General features: G+C 39.1%; 1 protein-coding gene across 8 annotated transcripts in view; it reads left to right on the top strand.

Moving 5' to 3' along the window:
- Positions 1-12,041, top strand: part of KIF21A (kinesin family member 21A) — a 91,549-nt gene that overhangs the window by 74,408 nt on the left and 5,100 nt on the right. For 4 of the 8 annotated variants that reach the window (XM_054218386.1, XM_054218375.1, XM_054218402.1 and 1 more), the window contains 6 exons: positions 35-163; positions 3,818-3,954; positions 5,955-6,135; positions 6,474-6,638; positions 7,717-7,834; positions 10,436-10,606. In XM_054218386.1, the coding sequence (XP_054074361.1) occupies positions 35-163; positions 3,818-3,954; positions 5,955-6,135; positions 6,474-6,638; positions 7,717-7,834; positions 10,436-10,606 (901 nt within the window). Of the gene's footprint in view, positions 1-34; positions 164-1,765; positions 1,805-3,817; positions 3,955-5,954; positions 6,136-6,473; positions 6,639-7,716; positions 7,835-10,435; positions 10,607-12,041 lie in introns of all 8 variants that reach the window. The other 4 variants (XM_054218407.1, XM_054218427.1, XM_054218418.1 and 1 more) reach the window with 3 other exon arrangements.

The following is a 12,041-nucleotide window of genomic DNA, read 5'->3' as shown; positions in this document are numbered from 1 at the left end:
ACCTGTTAAAGAAGATGTTCTTTTTTTCTTGTAGCTCAGATTCTGGAGCCCCAGAGGCTAGTCTGTCACCTCCTACTTCCCCACCAAGCCGGCCCCGTAATGAAATGAATGTTTTTAGTCGTCTTACTGTTTCTCAGGGAAACACATCAGTTCAGCAGGATAAGTAAGTCACAGAGGGAAGCCTCAGCCCCCAACCAGGGAATTGCAAAGTGCACTCAGTGTAGTATCTGTTAGATATTTTCTCTTCCCCTGCAAGACAGGAGGAGACGTTTCTTGTGTTTTCATGTAGTTTTCAAAGAAAATTTTTTAAACTTCCATGGAATCATTGTAAAAATTCAAGAAAAGCAATTTCCTGCTGAACCTTGTTTCCTGTTTTCTAGGTTATGTCTGGTATTTGTAGTTTTAAACCCAAAATAGACAAGAATGGTAGAATTCTTAGATGTACGTGTATTTGTGTGTGTGTTTATACTTGGAAGTAGGATTTAGCTGACAATTTAGGAAATATTGCTTTTGACAGTTATTCGGTTATTCCAGTGCTGCTCTGAGTGCTGTCACAACAGCACCCTAGAGGATGGGATGTTGAAATAGCTGTAACGCGGTTGTTCAGAGATTATCCATATTATTGAACAGACTGACTTCAGGAGGTGATCTGGAGGAGGAGGTGATATTCATACCTCATTTAGAAGTAGAGCTCGGTTTCCTGGCATGTTAGGCATCTGTTCCTGTAGGAGCCTTACTCCAAATTACAGTGGACTTGACTTGAGCAGAATCTTTACTGCAGGTTTCACTACAGATACTAGTGCCATGGGGTGCTTATGAACCGCACCTCAAACTTATATAAACCTTTAGCTCTGACTGTAGCAAGACGAGAAATTGCTCTTGTCTGTTTATGCTATTGGGTTTTTTTATAAAACTGTGGGCTTTTTTCAGTGGTCTACAGAGTAACCAAGCAGTAGCTTGCAAGGCTTCCAGTAGTTTAACTGCGCTTGTAACTTCTTTATCTTAGCTATGTTACCTTTATCTTACTGCTAACTCCCAGCTAACCCTTTTCATTTTCTCTGGACTAACTTCAAAGTCAAACCGAACCTGCTGAATCTGTTTGATTTGAATTGAAAATGAAGGACATCTTAAGATGTACTGCAAATGTTCATGTCTCTGGGGGGGGGGGAGGGATTTTTTCCGTGTTGTGTGTTTTCTTGTTTGTATTTTTAAACATTTTTGAAAATGAAAGATGAAGGATTTTAAACTTAGGATTGTCTGCAAATTACTGTTCCTATTTCAGTGGGCTATCATTACATTTAATATTTGTATTTTTTATGATTAACACTTTACATGTTTCTTCTACACTTAACAGGCATTGATGTTCAGAAATCTTTTATCTTTTTTCCTTTTGGTATTTTCAACAAGCACTATGTTACAGAGGTTAAATTATGCATCCATCTTCTCCTTTTACTTTGTTGCCTTCGCTTCTGTAAAAAAAATTGTTTGGGAAATAAGAAATGGCTCAGCTGGTGTTACTCAGCTTTTTGGGCTGAGACAGTCTACCAGTGTAGCTTACTACTGAGAGTGCTATCTTAAGATTATTGTTCTCCCCCTCCATTATCAGGAGTTTAGAGGATACCCTGAGCAATGCTGTGTACTGTATGTGGATTTGCATTGCTTTTCTGAACTGGACATGCTGTTGTTTGTTCTTCTTATAATGGAGGCTTTACTTTGCTGATACCTATATTCTTTCTCCTCACAATTCCACCACTGTTGATTGTAGGTCTGATGAAAGTGATTCCTCTCTGTCGGAGGTACACAGGTACTCTCTCTTTCTCTTTTCTGTTGGCATCTCTCACTGAAGTTATTCCAGTTCTTAGGAAATCTCATTTTGCTGCATGAATTTTCCTCATACTTGTGTACTGTATCTCTTTTGCTTTTGATGGAAGTTTTAAAACCTGAAATTTTGGTCAAGCATGTCTCCCCCTTTCCTTTTTTAGGATGTTCTTCTTGTTGAGCCTGTCAGATTTTTCCTTTTTAAATGAAATATGATATAAACCTTTCCTTAGGGATATTCTTTCTCTCTTTTCTTTAAAGAAAGAGGAGCAGACATTTTCTTAGGTTTTACATGCTTCTCTTTTTGTTCAGTTGTATGCTTTGGTCAGTAAAAATTAAATCCTCGTGCAAATAAAAATTAGTAGGTTGTTTATTTTGTCTTTCTGACAGAACCCACAGTGGCTTAAGAGATGAAGGAAATGTCACCACTCATGTTGGATTTTGGTACTAAGTGAAAATTAATTTATCAAGAGAAGGGCCATCAAAGGGCTAATAATAATGCGATGGTGGCTTTGTCTGGTTATTGTAGCCATTGTAGCATTATTTGTCTGTAGATTGCAGGGTACTGCACAGAGGTAGATAAATAACTCTGGGACATGTATTTTACATGGCTTGTCAAGGGAATTGAGTGGGTGAGAACAGCAGTAGGAATAACTCAGTCTAGAGACAGCATGATCCACTGGGGAATACTACAGAGAAAACTATATTAGGTTTGTCTGGTGTTAGAAAACTAAAGCATAGAGACCTAAATTAATAATAATAATAATAAAGTAAATTGTTCCTGTATTGCTGAAAACGTAAAAAGGTGCAGATTGAAAGGTGAATGCTTTTCCAAAATGAGGAAGTTAATGTCAAACAATTTAAGGCAATATTAATATTAGTAAAATCTGTAAAAGGGTTGTGGGTTAATGAATTATATGAATGAAGACGTCCTGAGACATCTAACTTGTAAGACTATACTAGATAAACCAGCTAATTGTCACAAAGTTAGATAGTATCAGGAAGGACTTTTTCCGTTCTGTAGCAAGCCGCTGGGCAATAAGGAGTTTTTACATTTTCCTAAAGTATCTGACACTTTTTTTTTTTTCTTTTTTTTGTGTGAGATAGGGCTATGGCTTAGTTCCTTTTTCTCACAGTCATATGTGTAATCCCCAGAAGAACAGGACAGTCAGTCTTAGCTGCAAGCTGGTTGGGTCACAGCGTTGTGTTGCATGTTTGTGGGCATCACCTTGAGGCTTTTCTACACTTCACAGAAGTCAGCGGGGGTCTGTGTCTGTGCAGTTGTGTGTGTGGTATTTTAGACCGCTAATAATTTTTGTTTGGTGATGAGTTGTTGGCTGGTGGGGTTTTTTTGTGTGTTTTTTTGTTTGGTTGGTTTCTTTTGAGGCTGAGTTACAGTCTTATGGCATCCCCACAGAACTAGCTACAAATCCCCAGCAAGATTCCTCTGGGGTATCTGTACTCCAACCGTACTTCCTTTTAGCCGTTTGAGTACAAGTGTGGTGTTGGGTACAGGGTGCAGTAGGAACCTTACTTTGGCAACCAAGTTCGCAGCAGTTCTCCAAGCCTGCCTGTAGAAGGCAGTTGATACAAAATGCCTGCTGTTTGGAATTGGCAGTGCACACTACACTTGCTCCATTTTTCAGATGTGCTATTTAGACTAACTAGACTTTATGCAGTTTGCAGTCTTAAGGTTGGTCCTAAGAATCCAGGAATTTTAAGCATTCCAGTCCTTTTAGCATTACGCAGTCTTTCCCATATACCAAATACCCAGCATCTTGTCTTTTTCATTTGTTTGTTTTCGCATGTGATTTCCTTTAACTGATAGTCCAGAGTTGACGCTTGTTGACGCTAAACAGTAAAAAATCTTACATAGTTTATGAAAGGCATTCAGCTGTTCTGCTCATGTAAGAAAACTAGATTAATTTTTTCCCTAAAGTAAATTATTTTGATGTGTGTCTATTACTATGCCCAACTCACACTCTTTTTTTTCCTTTAGGGGGATAATTAACCCATACCCTGCTTCAAAATGCATCAGATCATCTCCGCTTCAGTGTATCTATACAGCTGAAGGACATACCAAGGCTGTGCTTTGTGTGGATGCAACTGATGATCTTCTCTTTACTGGATCTAAAGGTTAGGCAAGCTTCATTCATCTGTGCTGCCTTTAGAGGCTGCTTTGACAACTTGCAGTATTGTGAAATTCTCAGTTTGTGCTTGGTGCTGTAAACACGCTGGAAAAGTGCGAGGATATATTTTGCAACATAAGCTGAAGAAGGATTTACAGTAATTATCTACAAGTTTTTCATTCCAATGGGTAGTATCTGTTTGTAGAGGAAAAAAGTAACTCTCAAGAATAACATTAACGTTTGTTGAGTGATACGGTGGAACCAATCATGGAAACATGTGCATACATGGTATGCAATGCAAAGTAATAGCCTCAGGGTAGGGGTAGAGGTGGAAATTAGCAAATCTCTGGCGGTGCTACCTACAGACTTACCTACAGAACAGATGCTTCCTGCCATAGTTGATATTTGAGCAGAGCTAGGGCCATTTTCTGCTTCCCCCATGCACCTCGTCCTGTCCCTTGTGAGTGTAAGTGTTGAATGGCTGTTGTGAGAGGGGCTAGATCTAGTAGTGACTGAGTTCCCTGATGGATGCTGCAGCCACTCTATGAACTTTTCAAGCTGGTGGAAATAGTGCTTTGGAAGAAAGGTATGCTTTCTGGGGCTATTCTACTACCTGGCTGTTAAACATACCAAGACACGTTCTTACAGTGGATTCGCAAACTTTTGGTCTAATAATTTTTAAACCAATGTTTTACCATTGGTGCAAGTGGACACAAATACAAAAAAAAGGACGTAGTTTTAGCTTCTGTAAATGTTGCTTGGTTAATTTGTATTGATATTTCAAATATAGTGGCTATGGGGGGGGGAAGACTTTCAAATTTATTTTTTTATTTTACATCTATATTTGTGTTCTAAAGGTTTTGTTTGCTTTTAACATAGGGGTGTTTGCAGATGTTGTCAATATTTGCTCTTTCTTGTCATATGCTAGCTTCCCATATTTATGGAAGAATTTTTGCTGTATATATTTTTGGAGGGGAAAACTTTACAGAGTATACTTGTACTCAAGAGTACAAGAGCGTAGACAACAGTTTAATTAAAGTTAAATCTTTTGGAAATTGCTGAAGCAGAAAGCCTCAGCTCACTGACAGCCATTACACTACCAGATACTGCCAATCCAGGAATGCCAATAAGCTTTCAGGTGCATTGCGGATATTGGGCTCTGGTCTTGATAGATGGGATTTTTAAAGTGGTTGATGAGTTCCTAGTGTATTTGCTTTCTTCGTGCTCCTATAAACACTGTCTACACATTCTCTTCATCCTCCCAGTATTTATTCCAGGAAAAAAGTACTTCTAAAGTACAAGGATTGATACAAACATGGTGCAACAAAGAGAGCTTTCTGTGTGGACTCCGTTTGTGTTGCAAAAGTCTTGAGAACATCTAGGCATCTGAGCCTTCAGTACACAAAAGGTTGCAGTATTTAAATTCCTCTGCTACTGAATGAAAAGTGTGACTAAAGCACTTACAATGGGATTTTCAAAGGCTTTTAAAAGCACTAAATAGTTTGGATCACTTCTTGCCTCCGTAATTTTGTTGTAGCTGTCAGCCTCCTGTCACGCTGAGGCTCTAAGCGTCTCGTGAACTATGTTCTTGATGAAGAATCCTTGAATTAAAAATTGAGTAGTTCTCTTGATCAGTCATCATCTAAACTTTACAGTCTCCAAACTGTTTGTTTGACGGTTTGGGCTTGACATGGGATTTTATCCTTTTAAAATGCCGTGGGACCTAATATGCACATCTTCTACACTACATCTAATCTTCTACATCTAATGATTAATCTTGCTTAGTTTTGATGATAGTAGACGATGCCCATGAGTACTCAAAAAATGGATTAATTAATTAGGTCTTTAAAAGTGCCTACCAAAAGGGAGGGTTATGTATGAGTGCGAATGAATGTATGGACTTTTTAAAATTAATTGATTTTTGGAAAGACATGTTTTCTTTGGTGTTTGTTTGTTTAAATTTTTTATTTTTAATTTTTTTTACTCTTTTTGCTTGTCTTTATTTAGATCGTACCTGTAAAGTCTGGAATCTGGTAACTGGACAAGAGATTATGTCTCTGGGCGGTCATCCAAATAATGTTGTTTCTATAAAATATTGCAATTACACTAGCCTGGTCTTCACAGTCTCAACCTCCTATATCAAGGTGTGGGACATCAGAGATTCTGCTAAGTGTATTCGGACTTTGACGTAAGTATGCTAAACCACAAATGCAAAGAGTATAAATGAATCTTACTGTCACAGATTTAAAAAAAAAAAAAAAAAAAAAAAAAAAAAGGATTTAATTCTATAGTGTAGCACTATAATTTAAGTACGCTGTTTGGGACCAGAGGCTTTCTTTACATGTTCAGGCTAAGTCACTCTAGGTCATTGGTAATATATGGAAACACAAACCAATTTGCATTCATGCCTATAGTGTTTTTATCAAATGTTTAGTATTCATAATTGGCTCATTATGAATGCATAATAAAGGGAGTTTTTCTTTGTTTTCTTTTTTTTTTTCCCTCCTCCTTCCTCACCATATTTAGGTCTTCGGGCCAGGCGATGCCTGGTGATGTGTGTTCAGGAAGTACTAACAGAACAGTCACTATCCCAGCTGGAGAGAACCAGATCAATCAGATTGCACTAAATCCAACTGGCACATTCCTCTATGCAGCTGCTGGAAACTCAGTGAGGATGTGGGACCTGAAAAGGTACAGAACCCCAGCAGAAGAGAATGTTCTCTAGGTGGTTACATGTGGATACCAAGTCAATTAAGTGTTTCCTGTTTATGGTAATGTCCATAACCTGGGCAAAATATGGTCAAGATATGGATCAACTAATCCACGCTGTGGTGGTTACTGAGATAATGAAGGTGCTCATGATCTCCTCGTGTATTAAAGTTATGGCGAATAGTTTCAGTAAAAATGATTGGAAAAATCACAGAACCACAGAATAGTTTGGTTTGGAAAGAACCTTTAAAGGTCATCTAGTCCAACAACCCCCTGCAATGAGCAGGGATATCTTCAATTAGATCAGGTTGCTCAGAGCCCTGTCCGATCTGAACTTGAACGTTTCCAGGGATGGGGCATCTACCACCTCTCTGGGCAACCTGTTCCAGTGTTTCACTATACTCATTGTAAAAGATTTCTTCCTGATATCTAGTCTAAATCTTCCCTCTTTTAGTTTAGAACTGTTACCCCTTGTCCTATCGCAACAGGCCCTACTAAAAAGTCTGTCCCCACCTTTCTTAAAAACACTCTTTAAGTATTGAAAGGACAAACACAGGAAAGGAAAAAGGACAAAATGCATTGAAAAGAAAAATACAAGGTTTTGTTTAAGATAGGCTCTATAAAACATACTCTTGTAAGGTGACAGATGCATGAATCCTGACTAGTAATTGTTGATGAGATGATGAAAACCAGCTGATGTAAAGGAATATAATACAGGGCTATGATAGCCACACTATAATAGCAGTTTTCCAAACAACCCGCACCCAAAGAGTGTGTTCAAATTAGAGAATACTTTGAGGGGTTTGATTTGTCTTTACTTAATTTTTTTAATTCTTATTTTACATAAATAGATGCTTTTGTTTACATTTAACATAGATTTAACATTTACACATGGGCATGCATGCGCAATAGAGTATACGTAACCGTGGGATGAATAATGAAGACATGGGGAAAATGAAAAGATCTATTCTGTCAGAAACTGTGCTATAGGTTGTGTGTATATATATAACAAATACATATACAAAATAACAAATCCTCATTTCTTCTCTTGTTCCTGAAGGTTTCAATCTACAGGAAAGTTAACTGGTCACCAGGGTCCCGTTATGTGCCTTACTGTAGATCGAATTTCCAATGGACAAGATCTTATTGTCACTGGTTCAAAGGATCATTATATAAAGGTAAACCCTTAGAATTTGCTTATTTATTTTGACTCTTCACATCAGCCTGGCATGTAGGCTTCAGCAGAAGTGACTCACATCTCCACATCTGAAACGTGATAGCCAAGGTGGAAATTCTTTCATCATTTATAGACTATGAATAATGTTCAGTCTTAATAAACTCTTAATAATCTCTTAATCTTAATAATCACTTCATTGCTATTTTTATATGGATGGTTGCCTGTAGTTAAACTTTTTCTTAATCCTCGGTAAGGTGGACATCAGGTGTGTGAAGTCGTGGAGAAGTATCCATAACACCTACTTTTAAGAAACATTTAGCTCTTGAAAGTATCTTAAGTCAGTGCCTCTGTTTTGGAGTACAGACCTAACTGCCTCAGCAAGAGACACTGTGTGCTCCCCACAGAAAAGAGTGGGGTCTACCCAAGCTCTTGCTTAAGTGTTATCAGAGTTCTGGAGTGGGGAAGGAGAGAGAGTTCAGCACATCCCAGCCAACGTGCCCAGTCTACTTGGTGTATTCAGTAGCATGCAAGTTGCTCTGAATTGCCAGTGGTGTTACGATACTTTCCTGCTTCTGGGCATTGGAATTAATTCACTCAAGAATGGGAAATCTGGTTGGGGTTTTTTTTTTGGGGGGTGGGGTGGGTGTGTCTGGTATTTTGTGGGATTTTTTCTCCTTTTCTTTTTTTTTTTCTTTTTGGGCCCACTTCAGCCAGGTGGTATTTGAACCCACAAGCTCTTGTTTCTGAGGAGTATGCCCAAAGCAGCAGACTGTGGGAACTATACATCATCTTGCCCACAAAGCTGACACTCACGTTGCAAAGTGTGTAATTCATGAGGCCAAAGAGAGAATGAGCAAGACACTCTAGCCTGTTGTGATGGGGCACCCTTCGGTCTCGGCTTTATACTTCTTGCACTTTGGAAAAAGTGTATAAACACAACTGGGAGTGGAGCAGAAGCCAGAACCTGAGTAAGCTTTCTCAGGGAGCTGGCCTTTCTCTTTTTGGTGTTATCCTGCAATTCTTGGGCACTTGGCTGTGCTCTGGGCCAGCCTCAGAAGATTGCCTGGGAGGGGGGTGCATAGCTTGACGGTTTGGGCCATGGGTTTGAATCCTGTCAATGATGGTTAGAGGCCAGAGGATTCCTGGGCAGTAGGGTGGCAGAGAGGCACTCTAATAATTACTTCTCTGCACAGCTCAGAATATTGAGTCAGTTAAGGGCTACCATCCTGGCACAGTAGGACCTCAGTGGGGACAAGAGGATGCGATCATGTAATGCAAGTTTGTCGTGCTACCAACTCATGTGACGAGCAAGGAGGTAAAAGAGAGCTGTCAACAGTCAGAGAAGTTTATCTGCTATTCTTGTGTGCTCCCTTGCTGTGGGCAGGCTACATAAATCCTTATGAGGCCACCTGATTCTTGACTTAGACCTAGAATACTAGGGATATTTGGCCATGTGTATGTGCTGCGGAGTAGTGGGTGTTCTGCAAGGTGAGTGCGACCATAAATTGTCACGCTGCTTTGGATAGTAGAAATGATCTGTGTGTGCATGGTCAGCACAACAGGTTGGGAATTCTCAATGCTTCTCCACATGGGTAGGCTACCACTGCCCGTAGTAAGTCTGGTCACAGATACTGCCTTCCCCTGCCACAGGAAACTACTGTTTTCTCTACTAAGCCAGCAATATTAGTCACCTCTAAGTGCCTCATTTTTCTGGTGTATCATTGAACTTTTTTGTTACAATTGGAACCGATGCATGTTAATGGAATACTGTAACTGAATATACCTTTAACTCACTCAAGGCATTCTTTTACTCTACCATTCGGTCCCTTTTTTACTGCCAAGCTTATTCATTTTAAAAGGTCAATGAAGAGCAAATAATGGGGGATGAAGTCTGACATTTGCTTGTGAAACAGTGGTAGTGGTTTAAAAAGTTATGGCTCCTCTGTTCCTCCTCAGCTCAGTCTCACTGGGTGAGTTCCGCATCATTACGATGCGTAACAAAACAGGGTTGCTTACATTGCTTCTCTGGGGACAAAGAGCTGATGGGGTCGATTATGCCTTAAATTCCTAAAATACCCTCACTTAAAGACTCTGTTTTAAGCCCCCATTCTTAGAGCACAGGCAAGGAGAGATGCGAGTCTTGTCCATGGAAAGCATCAGCATGTAATGGTATTGCCCTTGCTAAAACACCTTATTCAGAAAAATATATTAATGCATCTTCCTGCAACTGCTTGTACAATTCTCCCAGTGTGAATCGTGTTTTCCATACTCACTCGTGAGCTTTGTTTCTCTAGCCCACCACACGGTACCTACATAGACTCTTTCTTGTGAAGATACTGTGTATTTCATACCCACGTAGTAGCACTTCTTCCCAGAATGGTCTTCTCTGAAGTCAGTGAAGCATTCCTGCTTCAGGCAAGAGGTAGAAGAGGACAAAAGACTTGTTCTGGTAGATAAATTCTGTCAAATATACATCATGGTACAGTGGCCTGTAATAAGACTTCCTAAGTGTTTCCCCTGAAGTTTTTCACTGCAATGTCTTCCAAGCTGGTTAGATGGCAGATAATTTTGCTTAACATATTTGATATTTTATTTATTTTAGATGTTTGATGTGACTGAAGGGGCTCTTGGAAGCGTAAGCCCTACACACAATTTTGAACCTCCTCATTACGATGGCATTGAAGCACTTGCTATTATGGGAGACAACCTCTTTAGTGGATCCAGAGATAATGGAATTAAGAAATGGGATTTGACTCAAAAAGACCTTCTTCAGGTAATGGAAAAAATCACGTGGCTAATGTGACAGTCATGCTGTAGAACTGTTTTCAGGCTGTGTAAATGTTCAGGCTCATTCAATGACTCTTCACTTAGATACTGATGTTTTTAATAGGGAAGGCATAGAGCGCTGACTAAGACAGAAATCGATAATGTATTTGATCCTTTACACTAGGAAGGCAGTTGCTTTGCTTTTCAGTGTGTGTAGCACCAGGAAGTTCTGATGAAGTGGTTAGCCCTCTATTTTTGCTCCGAGTAGGTGGATTTTGGCTTATTTGCTTCAGAATGAAGGCAGCACCTGCCTCCTCTATGATTGGAATCATGGGGTATCATCCTTGTCATTGTCAAGTTGGTAAATTTTGGACTGGGAACCCATTAATGGCAAACAATGCTTTAGATCAGGCTACAGAATATTTTCTTGCGAAGAGGGTTTACAACCTACCTTGCTCCACCCAGCCTTATTAATAAAAAGCTTAGTCCTTAGATCTCCATTCATCCTGTTCTACAATGCATATGTTAGGTAGTGTATACAATACACATGTAATAATCTGTTTGCTGCTAGAACATATTTGCTGTAAGTTTTTTATCATTAAAAAAAAATACCAACAAGGGGAGGGTATGAGGGGAGCAAAACCAGACCCCAAATCCACGGAAACTTGGAAGTTCATTGTAATTTGTCTGACATGGAGAACTTTGATTTTTTTTTTTTTGGCTACTTGCTATAAGCAAGTCTGTTCTTCGAGGTCTTATGAGAGGTGGTTGAGGTAGAAATACAATTAAGTTGAGACTGTGTGAGATACAGAAGGCAGAAAAACAAATGCCAGAAGATACCGCTGTTCTTGCAAAGGTTTGCTTAGATACCAGTCACTTAATAATTTTTGGAGGAAGGAGGAGCGTGTCTTTATATGTATTTAATGTGCAGACTAACGTGCAAGGAAACAAATAGAATATTAAAGTTTTGGAACATGAGATAATAAAGGATTGGTCACTTTAAGAAGCAAATTTCTATATGGGCATATTTAGTATTCCACAAATATACAATCTTCTGTGATGTTCTTTGAAAATTGTCCAACTGGGTGCCAGTTCCTTTTCAGAATACTACTAAGATTTCACAGCTAATATAGGGATTCAGAAATTCAGCTTCTTACAGAAAATCTTCAATTGGCCATATTGGGGCACCTGCCCTTATATCTGTCTGTCTAGGGATATGTACTAAACAGCTTGTTAGCAACGTCAGGAGGACCACAGGAACAGGAAAGATTTTGATTTCAGGATGACTTCATTAAAGTTGTAAAAAACATCTTCACTCTTGCATTTTGGGCTCATTAAAATATTATGCAATGTGCATTTTTACCGTTGTAATTAATTTAACAACAGAAAAAAGACAGGGGCAGGGGTGAAGTAGTATGTAACAGTGGACTAGTTGTATTCCT

Source organism: Rissa tridactyla, chromosome 1, assembly GCF_028500815.1.
Source record: "Rissa tridactyla isolate bRisTri1 chromosome 1, bRisTri1.patW.cur.20221130, whole genome shotgun sequence".
Lineage (NCBI taxonomy): Eukaryota > Metazoa > Chordata > Aves > Charadriiformes > Laridae > Rissa > Rissa tridactyla.
The sequence above is the reverse complement of the archived record's forward strand: the minus strand, read 5'-3'. Positions and strand labels throughout refer to the sequence as shown.